Raw genomic sequence first — 19290 nt, 5'->3', positions numbered from 1 at the left:
TATCAAAACGTCTGATTAATAAGGTCTGTTCTCTGCCGCTTAATAATATACCAGAGTGAAGTTGCGACAAAACACTCTAAATATGTGTCAATAAACAATGAAACATAACCTTGCGAGAATTTCTGCACGAAAAAAAAGTTAAAGGTAAACAGTGGGACATAAAATAGGTCGATCCGGATATCGATTGGAACGGTGTTCCGGGGTATGGAAAGTGACCTGATCTGAAGCTGGAGTGTGGGTCACTGAGTTCAATTGAAATATTGTTCCGTCACTCCGCATCCGGTATATGATGGAAACGAATCTCGGATGGAAGCTAAGCTAGGATGTATCGATTCGAGGTACGTCTAACCGGGAGTTGCGAGCTGCGACACGGATACAAAAACAGGTCCCTTACCTAGAGCTTTTTTGTTGCTCCCATCGATTTTCATTTAATTTATTATCCCAACGTTTCCATGGTGAGATATTCAATCCAATAACTACGTCTCTAACAAGAGCGAGGAATGCAAATATAGAATAAAATACGGCGAATCAATGTGATGGAATTTGCACTATTTCGTTAGAATGCCTCGGGTGGAAAAGCAGTGAAATAAATAACAAAGTTATTTGTAACAGATAAAAGGGTGCGTCGTGTAGTAAGAATTGGGATCAGCAACATCACGACAGCACTTGAGATAGTAGCAGCATTCGATATGTGCCGGGGAGGTTTGGTCGGTCGGTCGCTCGGCCTGAGGACTGATCTTGAAACGCGTTGCGTCGTTCAATTGATCCATTCGCAGCGCCGTCCACCAAGACACGGTCCAAATTTAAACCCAACCAGTTCGGCAGCACTTCAACGCAACAGTTCGGGTATTACTGTGGCCACGTGGCCGATACTGGAGAGTTACTTTTTTCGTTGTTGCCATCAATTAATAGCGAAACTCTGATACTGCCACAGCGTGCAGTTTCGTCAGATTTAATCGCACGTCAAAATTCCAGACATTCGGCAGCAGCACTCTATCGTTGGCGGTGTGCGTGTGCGTTACTCAACATGCTGTTGAGCTAGATCTGGGATCTGGGATGTTTGGAAAGTACGAACCCTTGTGTGTTGGGGTTAGTTTTGTGTGTCGTCTAGAAGGTAGCAGTTCCTGTTTTGACCGTAGTGTATCCGGTGTGTTGAGTGGAAGTTGCGCTACAAAAACTCTTTGCAAATCTCAGTGCGTGTTGTGTTTTAGGTCCCAGCAAGTCATACGATAAGAATGTCGGAGAATGCTATAGTACCACCGCCAAGGTTACACCATAATGTGCTACCACCACCTGGCATACATCCAACAGCAGCGAGAGAATATCGCCCACCACTGTCGATCATCAAGTTTCTCGAACTGGTACACACACACTCACACTCAGGACCAAAATGTCTGAAAGGATCGTTCCTCAATCAATCTTCAATTTCAATACACCTTCATTTCTCTTCAATTTGCATGTCTCCATTGCAATCTACGTACCATGTAGTCGCTGGCAATAACCTGCACCACCCTGCACTACTACAGCTTTGACGATGGTGATCTGGTGACGGGATTTCTCGCCACCGGGACCTTCTGTGGGTTCATCGTCATTCTCTTCACTATAATGGCAGGTACTGGTACCCCAGTGCATGACAAGATACAGTTCGGTTCGGTTAACAGTGCCGTGTGTGTGTATGTGTGCTTTCCAGGTTACCTTATGAAGGCTCATCTTCATCGTCGGCTGAGTATCTTCTACAGCTTGCTCGGGTGTGCCTGTTTTCTAACGTCCGGTGTCTTCATTATCGAGGCGTGGGAGCACGCATTCCGCACACGGACACGCGATCTCGCCATCACCAAGGGGTCGATAGCCGTCATCAATGGTGTGATCTTTCTGATGGATACGATCTTTACCTTTCGTGACCGAAAGTGAACCACGCGTGACGGTGCACTACTATGTGCCGTACACCATATGTACCGATGTTTAGTGTTTGGTGTTGAAGTTTTCGCTCTAGCTCGCTGTAGATCTTAACGCAATAAAGTGTCTACTAACAGATGGATAGTTGTAGTTGGATGGGGTAAAGCAGTTAGTGATGACTTTAAGGCTTTTTTGTGCTGCAAATGGCATACTTTCAGGCGATGAAATATATTCAGTAGGAATGGGATGCAAAAAGAGCGAGGCTGTCAGATACTTTTACATTAGCTTTACAAACATTTGACATACTTTTCGCTTCGTATGTGCTTCGTACAATGTGCTTCTCTTAAGCACCCGCCATGTAGCAAGCAAGCAACGCTGGCGCGATGGTGGAATGCTGTGCAGCAAAAATGCAATCAGTGTCGAAATGCAATTCAACTCCCGGCACCGATACCGATCGGGAGATCAGACCAAGCAGCAACAGCAGCAGCGCGGAAGCAGCAGCCAAAGCAAACAATGAATAAAACAGTGAAACTATGCATAACCTTGCACCCACCGTTTCGCCCGAGCGTTCGGCAAGGCACACGTTTGACAACTCGCCTGCCTACGAAGCACGAAGTATAATCAATGAATGAATCGATTCGGTGCGCAAGAATGAACGGGCTTCCTGGCAGGTGGATAGGTTCACCGGGATGATGACATACATAATACTCACATGGCTAGCACATGGAATACACACACGCACACACACAAGGCAGTATAAGCTATCTGCAGAAGCAGAGGTTCATTTCTGCGTGCTGCACCAGGGACGAGTAAAGCGGAGGGGCTCAACACTCTTTCTAACCTTGGTTCCTTCCCCTTCCAGGTTCTTTCAGCGTGAAATCCGAACGATGAACAATCTGCATTGCAATTGTTCGGACCCGAAAGCCATCGAAACAACGCCGATGTGATGTGTTTATCCGGCCCTTTTTTAGTACATCGAGATACGATTGGTACTAAAGTGTTCCGGAGTGTTCATTGTAAGAGTTCATTCGGACTCGTTTCCTGCCCAGGCGACAAGCTTAAGGATTCGAATGATTTCTACTCCAATTCCTAACTGGATGAATTGAAGCTTAGTTACAGACTTTTTGGGTTGTTTGGAGTACATTGATGGACAATGGAGTAAACTCATTAAAAGTTAGGTTATTGAGCTGGTCTAAGTTCAGTTGTTCTACCTCATAAAACCAAGTGTTTACTAGTCATTAAGAAATCGGACGAAAAGGGTTCCCAGTCATGCAAACTCTTTATTTTGAACTTAGAGATTCAAAATTCAAAAATACTACTAACTTGTGCGCCCTAGATCCAATATCTTCAGTACGATTCATAGAAAACCTAGAGGATTTGGCATTTGTTTGGGAGGTAGAAAAGATCTGATCAAGAAGATATTGAATATCCCGATGAGTTTTTCTTCTTCTTTGGTACTACAAGCTCAAAAGATCACAGCCTTCTATTTTTTGAATCCTTTACATAGCTTATCTGTAGCTGTAACTTTACCTCTAGTACTACGGCCACAGGACCTCCTCAAACTAAGTCGCTGGAGCACGTCCTTAAAAAAAAACAAAAACACCAAACTCTAGAACAAAAAACTCTAGATTGTCCGCTGGGCTCTATTCGATTTCAGCAGGATGCGTTACATACCGTTACAGTGCGTTACGCGATTCTAGAAAAAGATGTTGACTCGTGCCGATTACCCACGGTGTCGGGCATTGAAATCGCAAACTGGCCAACCAACGTGTATGTACCTCACTCAGCAGGCAGACATCTTGACATCCTTCGCTTCGGCTTTTCAGGGCTTCGGTGAGCTTAAAACAGGCTTGAAGCTGTAAAGCATTCCTGCTTTACTTTATCGCACATATAAATTAAACCTGCCCCAAAAGTGTCTCGAGCGCTGTTTTGATACAACCACTCTGATGCGATTGCTCTATTCTTCCATTCTTTGGGACCACCAGTTGGCTGTGTTTCTTCGCGGTCGACAGCTATTTGTCTGCAACCGGAGGCTAATATATTTGTTTACCCATATCGTCACCCACTTGCACTTGCATCCCGGCCAGGGCAGGCCGACCAGGCAGAACACAGAAATGGCCAGCAATTATTCATGAACATTCATTGCATTAATCATATTTGAGCTTCCCGTACCGAGACGAACGATCTCACCAGAACTACTCTGGAACTAACACTGCACACTTCCTTCATGCCTGCCCCCGCAACATCTGGCCCCTAGGCATACAACCCAATCCAGAAACTCGGTCGGAAGGAGATCCCCTGAACGATGTCCAAATCGTTCGGTAAATGTTGGAATATCATTTATATTCTGGCCATACGTGCACGCGCACACGATGCACCGACACCGAACCAATCCACCCACATATTGCAAGTGTGTCTGGCTGTGTGTGTGTGTGCTTTTTGAAGCAAATATTGCAAGGACATCACTGCATACGGTACTTGTCAGGCTGGCGATTTTAATTAAACAATGCATAATCTAGTGCGCTACCGGGTTTGATGCTTTATCGAGCAGCATGACAAGAGTGACAGAGAGAGATTGTTCAACGATTGTGAGCGGGGAAGAAAAGTAAGAACGAAAAGAAGATGATGCAGAAGAAGAACAACGATAAAATGCAAAATGGCAGCAGCGATATGGGCAGTTGTGCGTGTGCATCGTTGAAGGCCGAGTGCCCAAAGTTGGTCCGAAAGATGATACAAGCATCCTACTTCGGGTGAGTTTCTTTTTTCGTAGTATCCGATTCCACATTTTTCGATTGCACAAAGTTATACGTACAGTGAGATGCGCTAGAACAAGGACACTGAGGATTGTTACAGTTTTTAGTTAATGACTTAGAACCAATTTTTTTTTATTCATGAAGAACGGCCTGGCCGTATTGCTCAGAACCAATTTTGAGTCCGATATGTTTTATTTCACATTCAGTTGATTGTAAAGTTCCACTGCAGTTCCACACAACTTCAGATCTCGCCTCATTGTACATAAAGTTCCATTATATGATTGCAAAGATCTACAACGAGAGTGTTATCCCTGTAGCGATACAAGTCGTTCTCCTTCAATTTATTCGACAGTTTATGCGATAGTGGCATTGGCCTTCATATGGTAGGACCAGTTATCTAGTTACAGATAAATCACGACCGGGAAATTAAAATACCCGAAGAAGAAGCTTTCAACCCATTACTTGCTTTGCTCAACATTGTTTCCTATTCTACTTCACTAAATGATTGCTGTCATAATTATACACCTATCTTACGAGGGTTCGAACTAACTGGAATATAAATGAATTTATAGCTGGAACAAAGATGCCTAAAATTATGCAATACGCATATCAAAATATTTCTCTTCTCTTAGCTGATATACTAACTGGGAAATGGATAACGATTCTGAGTACTTTCTATCATTAAAATATTCCGATCGTTCAATTGAAGTCCGGATAACTGTGGCCCACGCTGTGTCTCGACGGTGTGTCTTTCGTTGCATTTGCCACCCAGTCCGCGATCGTATGTGTGCATATGGAAATATCTATACGTGTTGAAGAATTTAATTCGTCGGTATCGCGTAATTAACACGCTCCGGAAGGTCATCAAGGACTAATGTACGTGCCGGCTGGCACCCCTCCCTCCCACCCCCCCCCCCCTTCTCACTACCACTAGAACCACTACTTCACCCCTTACCCGTACGGTGCGCACGTAAATGAGCTGTACCTTTGCCAAAATCTCCGTGTGGCATCCCAAATCGGTGTACATCGGTGTTTCGCGTTTCGCTCAATGCATCTCGCGCCAGCAAACCGGTTCTACGACGGGTCTAGAAAGGAGTATTGGAGGGTTTGGTTGGGCGGGGGTTGTGTGGTTTGTCACGCGGGCACTGATTTTGGCGGGCGGGCTGAACGATATTCCAACGGTGTTTCCTATCTATGGTGAGCGATGAGACTGGAGAATGGAGCAGGCCAGAAACTGGAGGGGATCGTTTGCTTTGGCAAATGGTTTGAATTATTTGCAAAAAGGATTATTACGAATTCGGTCCCCCGCGTTTGCCGGGTTTTGCTTTTCTTCTACGAAGGAATACGCGATGGGCGATAATTATGCAAAAATGGTCACCGGTAGAAAATGATCCCATATTCATGTAACGGTTCGTTTGAAATTTAATTTGCGAGTTTAGCTTTGGAATGGTAAAATGCGTTGTAGAATAAAGTATGATGTAAATTATTATTAAAAATTAAAAACAAAATATTTATATACAATGCTTTTATTCGTATGAGGGCAATATTCGCCTTCTCAATATTATTTTGTTTTAAAAGGGTTTTACACCTACTCTCGTGTAACAAATGTATTTTTTTATATATTTTACCATTGATTCGGAAGAGATAATAAATTGCAGGGTTCTTCAAATATGATAGTAATCCAGAAAACAAATTATTTTTTTAAAGAAAAATGCAAAGGAAATCTTCTTCGGTTTTTACGCAGAGAATATTGTAGAAGCTCTCAAAGGGGTTTTAAGAACATCCAATCCAATGGTGTACCTTTTCTCCACCACCCTCATCGAATGCATTGCAGTAGTATCGAGCTCATTATAAATAAAAACACAAACAACAACACAATCCGGGTGTCGGTGGGGAAAAAAAGAAGTATGGTGCCCCAAAGTTGCCAACAATCAAATAGGCAAACAGTGTGCTACACTTCCAGCCACCTTATAGCACCATAACACACACACACGCGAGCGGGTTATGGATGCAGATAATGCAGCTGCAGATGTTGCTTTGCGTTGATCGATAGGAAAAGCAAACGGCACGTTTTCGGGGGTTCGAAAGGAGGAACAAAAGCCCGGGATGCATACAAACCCTTCTTCACCCCGGAGTCTGTTGAAAGATTATCGGAAACAATAGTTAAGCAATAGCAGTGCCATTGGTGCATTGGTAGAGAGGTTTGCTACAGCATCGAGAAGAGGTGACGGGCTGTGTACAGGATTGCTGGTACGTGATTTGCCGCTCTGCCGAGCACAAATCCAGGTCCTGGCACGGAATCCTGTGCCATCGACCAACCTGCAATTCTGATAAAAGGGAATGAGTGTATGGCAGGAAGGAGATGGGGTTCGAGAGCAGGGAGCAGGGTGTTGAGTCCCGGGTTCCAGCGAAAGGGTTGAAGAAATATTTGTTTAGCTTATTCTTAATTCCCAATACTGCGCGCTGCTCATCCCCTTTCTGCCCTCCTATACGCTACGAAGGGGAAAGGGGGAAGGGAAGGTGAGGAGAGATAGGGACGCAAAGGTGAAAGGGTGCTACATTTCACAGCAGTTTGCTTAATCAGTGAGCGCACTGTTGGCAGCAGGCACAACGCCATCGTATCCGTGCTTCGCTTGATCTCACTCAACCGGATAAATGTGATTCGTTAGCGTGTGCATGGGTGGTGTTTGCCTACTGCTACTTCTGTCGCAAACTGTTTTGAATAACTGTCCCACTGCCTAACGTGCCCTGCAACTGCTCGCCGGCGATTGACGTCGCGTTCAAGGGACTGTGTCTTTCTTTTTTTTTGTCTTCTTATTTCAATCAAACGATTTGAGCACAAAAAAAAAACAGATACTCCCCTAAAATGGCTGGTTTGTTAGCGAGTAAAAACAACTGAGCTGACAGTGATGCCCAAATTGCATCAATTTAGGCAGCACCGGCATATGTACATGAAAATTGCATACTTCCTGGCATTTACCAGAGAGGAAAAAAGAATCACGCCTAAATTGCTGCAATTCACAGTGACAATATTACCTTTGCTAAGCGCGTTATCACTTTTTCCATCTGTTTTATGGCTTGGACGAGTCGAAAATTAGAACAAAAAATCAAAAGCCAACGCATCTTGTGGGCGTAAGGGATGAGATTTAAGCATTTTAAGCCCACGATCTTAAAACATTCATCATGAACAAAACCCACAGCTCGAAATCCTTTTCAGCCGCATTACACAAGCACTGGTGGTTCAGGGGGTGGGATCTGGTGATCGAGACCCCGCATTCTTGCCAAGTTGTGCCTGCTTTAATTTCCCAAAGAAAAAGAGAAATTGCTCCACTCCACCACACTCGGAGCACAAGAAGCTCTGCAGAGTTCTGGTGGACCGTAATTGGCGCCGTGCCCAGGATACACCGAGTGCAGAAGCCCTTTTTTCGGGTAGCTGAAAAAGAAGGTGATGCCTCAACCCGCACCCGGTAGAATATCTTCACCTCTTCCCTTGCCGGACTAACCTCTCATTCTTCTCCTTCCCTTCCTCCCAAAAAACACCTTGGGAATCTGTGCATGGCATTTTGCTTTCTGGTTTCTTATGCTCGTTCAAGGGTTTGCTGTGTGCGCCACACCACTTTACCTTTTGCACTGTTTCCGGTTCTGTTTCTCGCCTCAGCGTTCTCTCCGAATGGCAGCGTCTTGCATTGCGGCAAAACTGGGAAAATATGTTTTCCCAGTGCATTACGTGAGGGCGTTGAGTGGCCACTGGTTTTTTCTTCTTTTTTTCTTTTGCTCACAGTTTACTATTTTTATTTTACAGTCATTTCGGGTTTACAGCCCGTAGAGTTCTCTTGTGTTTTGTTTGTGTTTGGGTTGCAGTTCGTTGATGTTGAAAGTAAAGAAGAGCACAGTCACTAGTTTGCGGCAGGCGTTAGTGAACTATTGTTGCATATTGCTGGGACCAGGTGGGCTTAAAGCTTACCAACGCGACCCTTGGTTCGAATTTCTACCTCCTCGGAAACCCCTGAAAAAGCAATATGGAAGCATTCGTGGGGCGATTGTGTTGTTTGCTCAAAACTCAATTGAATCTAAGCAGCAGACCGGGAAGAAGTCGTAACAAATGCAATTGCTTCCAAACGGTATCCATTATACGTTCTCCATCAGCTTCTCTCGCAACAGCGAGCAGCAGCAATAGCGGTGGCTTATAAAAACCAAAAATCAACTTTCAACCGAGTAGTTTGAGATGAATTTCAAGTGCTCGGAACGATACAGCATAAGGAGAAAAGAAACATTGGAAGAAAGAAAAACATACACAAATACACACACAACTACCCAGAAAAAGTGTTCGAAAAGCGGAAAAAGCGAGAAATGCAATTGAAAAAAATAAGGAGATCTTCAAAAAAAAAAAACAAAAACAAAGTAAAAACCATCATCATCGTTCCATAGCACTGGCCGGTGGTGGCCAGTTACCCTAGTTACGCCCGAAGCGTTTACAAACAGTTTCAACCGAATCGGTAGGAAAAATACTTTCCGAAAAAGGGATCTTGCCGCAAAGAATGCGCCAAAATATGAAGGGAGAAGGTGCTCAAGTGCTCGTGTGTCGAAAGTTCCACGCCACACCACAACAGTAAGAATGGCCGCCGGCCTTCGAAGATTCGCATCGCCCTCTGTTTCTTTCTCTCTCACTCTCGCTTTGTCTATCGTCAGCTAAGGATTTTTTTAATGCTTGGCAAAAAATATTCCAACATTCGAATGCCTTCTACTGGATGGGGAACAGGAAGGACCTGGTCAGTCAAGCCAGGAAAAGTCAGCCATCTCGGGATGTGTGGTGGATGCCACCAGCCACACCGATTTGTTTATGCTTCGCACTGTAAAGCACCACCTTCCTCGATGATCTGTGGATCTGTTTCTTTCGCCTCGGATGCCGATTTGGCAGCTTGAAAAGCCAATGCTTGGCCACGTAATCGCACAAAACGCAAAACGGAAAAGCAGACACACAACCAAGGTACTGCCCAGCAGTTGGAGTGTACGAGATTGTGGATCGACTAGGTTTGTCGGTTTTTGTGGTATTACCCCGGCGTACTTTTTACCGATCAAAACGTAAAACCCACCAGGTGGTTGGGGGTAGCCAGTTGGATCGGGAGGGAGAATTGGCATACCGTATGCCGCTATGCCTTAAGGCTATTTGGGTGGGATTTGATTGATGCGGGGCGCGTTCGAGCGATACATTGTGCAACACTAATCCATAGAAGCTTGGAAGGGTTCTGCAGTGCAAATGCAGCTATTCAGTTCTGAAGGCGGATCCAAGATTGAAGGGTAGCAGGACGGCAATTCTTTCGGTTCTTTTTTTGTGGAGGTGCTCAGTTATGGAGACGCCTGGTGGATGACGAGAATACAACGTGATGGAGACGCCCGGTACTTTGTGATGGAGAAGCCTAGTATTTGATGATGGGGGCGCGTAGTGTTTGGTGATCAAGACGCCTAGTGATTTGCAATGGATAGGCCTAGTGGATTGTTAGACATCCAAATGATCGTTTAGATGTTTTATTCTATCTTATTTTCATCACTTTTATCGTCCTTAATAACTCATTCTCTTAAGTTGTAATATGGTATAAAAAATATATTTTTATTACAACACATTATCATACGTACTATGCAAGAAAGTTAATGAATGAACTACAACCACACAGCATCTTAACCATGCTGCATCGCGCTGCAATTAGTACATTGTACTAAAACAGCCTCACCATTAGAACTTCTAAAAAAGCCCATCGATACCTCCCAATATTGCACGTAAACCGAAGACTGGCTTCCCGTGTGTTCATGGCACGAATTGAAATTTCGGCTCTCACCGTTTCGGATGTTTATTGCTAACTGCTTCGGATGAACTCGTGTGGATCGTGCACGTTGTGTGTGAACTATGAGTACGAATCGGACCGATCGGCATGGCAGACCGGGAATGGGCGGCGTGGCAGGCTGCTGGTGCGACAGGATTTTGTCTCACGTGGTACATTGCGGTTTTTCATTCGGATGCGTCGTTTCGGGTGGTAGAGAACTGTTTGTTTCTACACCAACACTCACCCGTTACCCCTTCTCCTCTCTCCCACCCTGTGCTCTATTTACTTCATCCACTCAATGGTACTGACCTTTTCCCCGTCATCAATGGTAAACGAAGTTTTTTTTTGTACAGAACGACAGACAGAAGCACGGACAACAAGCGGGAGGAAGGGAAGGAGAAGGGAACGATCATCGTTTCATCATGATTATGATGATATTTACCGTCACTATCATCGAGATGATTCATTACACAAGCTGCAGAAGCACAACCTGCAACCATTCCCAGTTGTGGAAACCGATGATGCGTGTGTGGAAAACCGGGCAAATCGTTTTTCCCATCGTTACGAACTGCAACCCAATGCATTAGCTTAGATTTGCGTACGCGGGAACCGTTCGCTAAGCAATTTCTGCATTACATAATACCCGATTGGCCACAGGCTTTGCGTAGGCTCGAGAATAATCGCCCTTCGCGAAACAGCACAACCCTTTTGTGTCGGTTTTGGTCGTTCGCTTCCTCTCGTTATCTCTCTCTCTCTCTCTCTCTCTCTCTCTTGCTCGCTTGCGATTCCCCCGTTGTTCGTGTTTTCTATCCCGTGTGACACGTCATCATTTTGCGCCATTCGACACAGACACAAGGGACGAAACGAGGGAGCAGTAGAGCAAGCGAAAGGAACGAACGCTTTTACCGCCATTATTCAAAGGCATCGCCGAGATGTTCATTCAGTGAGGCGGTCCAGGGAAAGCATGGCGGATGCACCATGACGTAGGCGTTACAAATACCGGGCGTTATGCGAACCGTTACTCGTCCCGTTGCGCAAACGTCAGGCTGGTGTTCACTCTGACGCGCTTTCCGGCTTCGGATCGTGTCGTTCGGGTTCACGCCGTTCGGGTGTCTCGCTTGCACTCCTGTGCTGTGTGTGTGCGTGTGTGTGCCCTGTTCCTTGCAGTGTGCAGTGGTTTTAGCCCGTTTCCTCCACGGTTCGGTGACCGACATTCCGAAGAAGTTGGCTCCTTTTACACTCGGCTGAAGCAGCTTCCCGCTTCACGCTCGCTCTATCTCTCTCTCTATCGCTCACTCCAAACCTACCGCCGTACTTGGGGTTTTCCCACTATCGCTTTTGTACACGCACACGCTGTTTTTCCCTACGAACGGTTGGTGCGAAACACGGCACAACGTTCGGTTCGGTACAGCGCGAAACCGTCGCCTTCCGTCAGTTAAACGTAGCGGCTCGATCCTACTGAACGGGTTTTTTATCTGCTGCTGGTCCGGTGGAAGCCGACGACTGCCCCGGGTACAACACACTATTCACAATTCACACTGACACACACACACACACACACACACAAGCACAAACCAATAATAAACAAAAACAGTCGTCAACACGCACAAGTACATACAAGCCAAACAGAACAGTAAAACCTCCCGGGAAGAACAAGCAATAGTTACCAAACACGTGGAAAGTCCAAATCGCGCTAAGGACACAGAACACAATCGTGCACGTGCATTTTATCCCCATACGTAGCGTGGTGTGCTTTTCTTCGTACCGACACGAAAAAAAAAGAAGAAAATCCATTTCCACCCGTGCATCACAATCAACCACAATCCTCAGAGTGCGTGTGTGTATGTGTGTGTTTGTGTACGTGTGTCAGATAGAACAGGCTATGAATGGAGGGAAAATCCACTAGGTTTTCCACAGTTTTGTGTGCCTCAAGCTATTGTGTGTGTGTTTTTCTTTTTGTGTTTGTGTCTGTGTGTGTATGTTCTTCTCGCTTAAAAATAGTTTCCATAGTTCCTTTTTGTTTTCCTCTCCCTCCCGTTCGCTGTCGATGAAGTTGTTTCTATTATCGATGCCGGCATTTAATGTTGCGCGCGCGATTAGTGATTTAAATTCCTAGCCACACGTGCTTGTCTAGGAGTTAGATTCGTTACACAGAACATTTTCTCCAATACAAACACTCATGCACACACAAACACACAAACAGCCATACCATTGCTTGAAAAGGATTATACGACAATGGTTTCTGGTGGGTTGATATGCGCTTTGCATCTATCACTCACTAGTGCGTACAACTAGAACTAGTCCAATTTTTTTTCTTGTCCGAGCCTGAAAGTACTAGTTTTAAGTACTAATTGTCCTGAGTGTGTGATGTGTGGATCAATTTACGCATTAAACACGCGTAATGGACTAGATTAATCACATTAAACCACATTCATTACGTGTGGTTTGCCTATATTTAGGGGCAGAAAGTTATTTTTGTTGTACCTTCGATTCGGCTGGGAAAGCTTGTAAGATCTTCAATTGGGACATATGATACACACACGTCCACTTTTCCCGGTCGGCAAAATGGTGCGGTGTGGACCAAGTTACACAAGGCACGCGCTCACTGACCCAAGGGAACACACACATACACGTAGAGACACAGAGTTAGCCGGCGGGTATGCTTTGCAGCGGTTCTGCGGCACACACTGCACCGAAAGCGTGACCGAGAGTTATTGTGGGTACCTGCAACGTGGACACACCGCCGCAACAATCAGCACATCAGGGACAATGAATGGCACACGGTGATGCACCTGTTCCTTGCTCCCTCGCCGCATACAGACACCACTACTATCAACCGCTCTGGGTTTAGCGATCGTGTGCAGGAGTTGATGTTCGGGGTAGTGTTTGGTGGCCTGTTCGTGTCTTGGTTTTGATGAACTTTGCCAGAGGTGCACTAGAGCAACATTGGAACCGTTTGTGAGTGTGTGTGTGTGTGTGTGTGTGTGTGTGTGTATACCTGTAGTGTGCAATACTCTCACGCCTCGAGGACCCTCTCGATCGGCCATCTTGTCAAATCTATTTCCGCCAAAGCAGCCATTTTTATATTGATTTGCAGTTACAATTCGCCAATTTATGCAAAGTTTTTACTGCTTCTTTTTAGTTAAGTTTTTTTCCTTCCCTGCTAAGTGCTTACCATTACATTTTTCCTTCCCACACCACACATTACACTACAATCACCTACTAAGGCTTTCGTAACAACCAATACAGCTTATCACTTGACAGTTCGGACCAGGACCTTAACACCAAAATATTACACACTACACCGCGTTTGACGTTTGACACTTTCTGTTCGGTGTGTCTATGAGTGCGTGCCTGTGTGCGTTGCTGATTTGTTGACGTGTTTGTTTCGCCCACAGAGAGACGATCGTGACGCGCAAGTAGCAAGTGGCGCGCCCAAAGTAGCAAGTAAAGTCGCGTCAAGTTCCACCGCGTCCATCCGCGTTTCCTTCTTGACTTCACCCCACCAACACCAAACACCACCGCCACCATTATCACCATCAGTGTACCGGCGATCGGCAAACAAATGGTGCGGTGTTAACAAGCTCAACGACTATGAAAAGTATGTTCGTGTGTGTCGCCTAGTCGTCCTGTTAAAGTGTTAAAAATCAGCAAGAAAACTCCCAAAGAAAAAGACACTTACTAACGCATCAGACCTCTTTGATTGTTTCGTTAGCATAATCAGTTAGCGTTTTCTGTGGGTTTGTTTACCTGTTTTGTTTTTTCACGGACCGTTGACAGGTAGTGTCAGTGCGCTGAGACAGAGAGACCCTCCCCCCGTGCCAAGTGTATCCCACCCGTGAGCCTGATATGTTATACAGTTTGTCTTTGTTTTGTTTTCTTCCTGCTGTTCGCTTCCGGTTAGCCGTCAGACGCAACTCTGCCCGTCTAGTAGTCGGCGGTTGAGCGCGCAACGGGAATAATGGCAGCTGCAACGCGCGTACGTACTCGCGTCGGTACTCGTACGGCTCCCGGTACCATCCCGGCGGTTCGTGCCGGCTGCTGGGCCACTAATGAAGTAAAGTGAATCTCAATTCTCAATCCAGTCAATAGCAGTAATAACAACAACAACAAACAACAACAAACAACCCAAGCAAAAAAAAAGCTCCCCGTTTAAATACCCCACACATTAAACAGCTCTCTCTGCGCGCATTTAAAGGGCATTAAATATAACTTAAAATCCAAAAAACCTTCAAAACTCCAATAAAATAAACGACAACCCATACGAGAGGACATACCGTTCATCCAGAGAGTCCACCCGCACACACTGATCGTCTGGCTAATGCTAGCCAAACACAAGGGGCTGCGCTGAAGGAAACTAAGAACTGAAGAAAGACAAGAATTAAAACACGAGCAAACGAACAGCGATGACGAGGGCCTAGTCATCCACTATTATCCCAGGATGAAACACAACCAAAACTGAACCCAACAGACACGTCACAGCTAATCAACAGAACAGAGAAAGAGAAAAAACGGAAGCGAAAAATACGAAACATGATAAAACAGCAGCAGCAGCAGCATCAGCAGAAGCAGTGACAACATACTCCTCTAGCACCATTACTACTACTACTACAACTACCACGAACATCACTACTTGTATCACCTACAGAAGCCGTCGGTCATAAGAGCGCCACCAAGAACAAGCCAATGCACTAATATACGACACACACGGTTGTTCTCACACGTACACCACACTAAGGCCATCCACGCCGATGCAAAGTCTGTCTCACGGAGGAGAACCGATAAGAAGGCTGGCCGACCAGCCGCCGGCATCAGGCTGCCGTTTGAAGTGCTGTTGCCTGTGCGAAAACGAATTCACAGTTCAGAGTCCTTAAAAAAAGCTTTGCGACTCACACACACACATGCACACACTGACACAGACTCGTCAACAAACAGTAGCCACTGCTGGACGCAAACCGAATGTGACAGAACGTTTCTAGCTGTCCAGACATGGCCGTGTGTCTTAGCTGTAGCAGGCGGCTAATCGTAGGCCTACAGCAAAGCAACTGGCTGTCGCAGTACCATCGCGATGATGTTACACTGCTTACCGACCATTGAGAACGTATCGCGTTAAGTCACAGGGCTAGGTGTTTGATGTTTGGATATTTGTTGCCTACCTGCGGAACTCTCGCCAACTAGTGTGTGTGTGTCATTGAAAGTTTGAGCGTAAGAAGAAGAAGAGTATAAAAAGTAAAGCCCACACCCCTTTTTTGACAAGGTGTTAAGAAGGCGCGAAGAATACATAAGAGAACTCTCAAGAATCTCAACCAGTCGTCTGACGTGAGCTCTCTGGATAGAAAGAGAGGATCGCGTGTGTAAGGGATTCGGGTTGATATCAAGAAGCCGGTTCAGGAGCAATGCGGCAATCTCTGGAAGTAACTGGATGATCTTAATAACAAATCCTCGCTACTAATGCGCCTAAAATCGTTTTAACAAATAAAACGTAACATCCTCACCCCAAAACACAACAAAAAACCTTAAAGAAAACCGAACCTTAAAAGGCATCTAACTCCAACCCAGCTAACACCAAATACAGACACACGCGATTAAACAAAAAAAAAAAAACAAACAAACGAGAACGAGGCGAGAGAGCGAAAGCCCCCAAAAATTCTTAAAACCGGGATTAATCGGAAGCGATACTTTAATGCAAGAGTTAACACCCCGAGGCACGGATGTGAAGCGCGCGAAGCAACACATTTAAACAAAATCAAGTAATAATCTAGTTAACTAACTTAAATAACGCACGTTCATTTTGTCCTTCCCTTCTTTTACATTCTCAACAAACAAAACAAAAGAAACAACAAACAAACAACATCCCAACAGAATTCCCCCACAACAAATCTCTAATCTTATAACGAAACCGAGTGTCACTGTGTTGTAGGCGTAATATTTTTGTTAAACCACGTTAAGTTGTTTAGTACAAATTATCCAATACCACCACAATCACCACCACTACTGCTACTACTAGAACCAGACACGACCCTTGGAAACTGTCTCCTTGTCCAAGCAAAAGTCTAACATCGTCCAACACCGAAGTTCGTTGTTCGTTGATCACTGTCTCTCTCTCTCTCTCTCTCTCTCTCTCTTTAACTCTCTCTTTCTCTGTCTCTGTCTCCGTCTACTGCAACACTCCCTAATATCTACGCTTACCCTTATCAACACACGAACAACTACCTGTCTTTTCGCTCACCTTGCGTATCTCTCTCTCTATCTATCTATAAATATATACATCTATTTAAATCCTTTTTGTTATGGTGATTCACTACTTGCAAAAACTACACACAACAATTTCACTTTGCACGAACAATTTCTGTTGTTTTTTTCTGGGCAACAAACAAACTCTTAACAAACTCTAAAAACCAAAAAAAAATACAAAAAACCGCGCGCCGTGTTTTTAAAAATCCCTAAATCAATTATTAACCTACAACCAACAACAACAAAAACTGTCAAATCACAAACAACAACAACCAAAAAACAACAAACTGTCTTCGCATCTAACTTACCTATATACGTCAAACCGACTGCCACTTGCCCTACCCCTTCCAACCACCTCACTCCTTACTGCTTCCCCTACCCCAATTCTGCAGCCGCCTGAAGGCAGAACGAGCCGGCCCAGGCGCAACGGCTCACCACCATCTCCACTACCAGCCGGCCAGCGGTTTGAGGTGTGTGTGCGCGTTACGCCTCAACCACCACCGTTCGGCACCAACACCACTGACACCACCACCACTACCACGACGACGACGAATACCAGCATCAGCGTCACCCTCATCAGCACATTGACCACCAACACGACGCTAGCGGACGTGCAGCATGGATGTGATGTACGTAGTGACGGTGCTGGTACTGTTGCTGCTGGCAATCTCGTTCGCAATGGCTGCGACCGTAACCACACCAGCTGAACACGCCGTTGCACCCTCGAGCAGCGGCACTTACCGAACCGCCATCTTTACGCACGATCAGTCCGGTGCCCCGAGCTGGCCGCCGCCATTGAGCGGCTTTCTCAGCGCTGGCCTCGGGCTAGTCGCGCTGCTAGTGGCACTGCTAAGTACCGGCGGCGTTAGTGAGATGCGGGCCCGGCTGTCATCGATCGCGACGGCTGGCACGCTAGCGGCGACCGGTGGTGCTGTGACGGGAGTGGTCGGTCAGGGTGCCACAATCACCAGTACCGGCCGGACCAGCAAAACCATCGTCACCAGCTGCAGTGGAACAGCCAGCACTGCCACCGCGGTAGTGCTGCTGTCCGTGAGGCAGCTACTACCACTTATACTAGGAATTGCCGCCATGTTGCCTGGTAAGTAGAAACCCTCTATACACTGTAAGATCTTACTCTAGCTTATAGATTCAGCTTGATCGATCGAAGGATTAAGGGTACCCTGTGCCTTAATTAAAGGTGGATTAAGTCCCTAGTTGGCAAGAAAGAATAAATTTTATGTTTTGAAAATAGTATCTTATTAACGAAACTATGAGACGGTTAACAAACATAAAAATTTTACGAGATTTGCTTAAGGTATCCATTCAGGAAAAGAAAAGCAAATTAGTATTGCTAAATAATCGTGAAGGACTGGGCGCCTCCATGCATAACCATCGTGCACGAAAATTAAGCCTTGCTTCTACGTCACCAAAACAAAATGTAAACAAAATTTTGGTTTTGAAAAATCATGAATAGTGGCTTGGATGTTGATGAAAAAAAAAACTCCAATATCTATTTCTAATATCAAATATACTGGAGAGGTCTGCCGTTTCTGAGCTCCGTAAGTTTAAGTTTACCCGTAGCTGGATCGTAACAAATTTCCACAAATTCGTATAATTATAAAAAAAACAAAACTCACGTTTTATCTCTATGAAATCTAACCCCAAACTCAGATTCATTTAATGGAGACCAATTTTACCAGTCAATTTACATGAGATTTTCGCAACAATTTAACTGCAAAATTGTAAAAAGATGTACAAACACAACTCTGGCAAAATTCTAAAAAACCCAATAACTAGCTTTTTTTAATCATTGGGCGCCTCCATCTATGATTATTTCTTCTTTAAACCGCCTCCACTCATAAATATTTTTCTACGAAGGTTTCAGTTTTAATTTAAAAAAAGAACATCTAACTGAGACACAAGTTCTTCTAGAAATTCTAGAATATCACATCCATTTTAAAATATGCTCAAAATACTGGAAAATTGTGCATATTTTGTATCTGCTGCTTGGTAACTCTAAAACTACACCGTTAAAATTAATGGGGCTATATTTAGATAATTTGCAAGCTTTTCAAAGGGGTAAAATTCTTTTTGACTGCACCCACCCGATTGTGCGATAGTATCATAGCGATAAGTTCTGTGCGCTGCCAGGACGAAAAAAATAAACGAGGCAGACTAAAATGCCATTAATTAGTAGCCGGTCCAGTGGTATGGCGCTCGGGATAGCGCGAGCGATGTGCACGCGCGACCAGCAAGATCTGAGCATTATTCCACCAATAAGAACAACACTAACTGCACCAAAGCAGTTTTCCACCAGACTGATGAACTGGATTTGGCGGATGAAGCCCACCAACAACAAACGTTGGGGCGGTGGCAAGCAAGTCGATGATACAGCATTAGATGTAAAAAAAAACCGAAGCACACAATAATAATGCTAGAGAAAAGGGAAAAAGGCGGAAAATGCGCATCACTGTTGTGATAGAGGGCGAGGGAGGAAGGGCGAGAGGGAAGATGGGCTATAGGTTTCAGTAGCTTCGGTTACAGAGTTTCGGTTACACAGCCGAGAGGTACGCGAAACGCGCGCGCTC

The 19290-nt window shown here is 45.1% G+C and overlaps 4 protein-coding genes across 8 annotated transcripts in view; 2 read left to right on the top strand and 2 right to left on the bottom strand.

Annotated features, from left to right (window-relative positions):
• The window catches only part of LOC118517738, a 90940-nt gene that overhangs the window by 5223 nt on the left and 66427 nt on the right, over positions 1 to 19290 (bottom strand). The window lies entirely within an intron of this gene.
• Positions 1 to 19290, bottom strand: part of LOC118517673 (ELAV-like protein 2) — a 111912-nt gene that overhangs the window by 26216 nt on the left and 66406 nt on the right. The gene's annotated exons all lie outside the window — the stretch shown is intronic.
• LOC118517720 lies at positions 402 to 2038 on the top strand. Of its 3 annotated transcripts, none has more exons than XM_036064180.1 (4): positions 402 to 1114; positions 1212 to 1361; positions 1489 to 1612; positions 1691 to 2038. In XM_036064180.1, exons 2-4 carry the CDS (start codon positions 1236 to 1238, stop codon positions 1909 to 1911), a joined length of 471 nt encoding a protein of 156 aa, XP_035920073.1. In that variant the 5' UTR covers positions 402 to 1114; positions 1212 to 1235; the 3' UTR covers positions 1912 to 2038. The 3 variants fall into 3 exon arrangements, with proteins under 3 accessions (XP_035920073.1, XP_035920071.1, XP_035920066.1); XM_036064178.1 differs by having other exon boundaries at positions 402 to 1135; XM_036064173.1 differs by having other exon boundaries at positions 404 to 1114; positions 1195 to 1361.
• The window catches only part of LOC118517651 (neuronal acetylcholine receptor subunit alpha-7-like), an 80235-nt gene continuing 71304 nt past the window's right edge, over positions 10360 to 19290 (top strand). Inside the window, exons 1-3 of one of the 2 annotated variants that reach the window (XM_036063983.1) lie at positions 10360 to 11980; positions 13867 to 14069; positions 14373 to 17801. In XM_036063983.1, the coding sequence (XP_035919876.1) occupies positions 17321 to 17801 (481 nt within the window). In that variant the 5' untranslated portion in view covers positions 10360 to 11980; positions 13867 to 14069; positions 14373 to 17320. The remainder of the gene's footprint in view (positions 11981 to 13866; positions 14070 to 14372; positions 17802 to 19290) is intronic. The other variant, XM_036063993.1, reaches the window with a different exon arrangement.

Source organism: Anopheles stephensi, chromosome X, assembly GCF_013141755.1.
Source record: "Anopheles stephensi strain Indian chromosome X, UCI_ANSTEP_V1.0, whole genome shotgun sequence".
In the NCBI taxonomy this organism is placed as follows: domain Eukaryota; kingdom Metazoa; phylum Arthropoda; class Insecta; order Diptera; family Culicidae; genus Anopheles; species Anopheles stephensi.
This window is presented reverse-complemented; position numbering and strand designations above follow the sequence as displayed.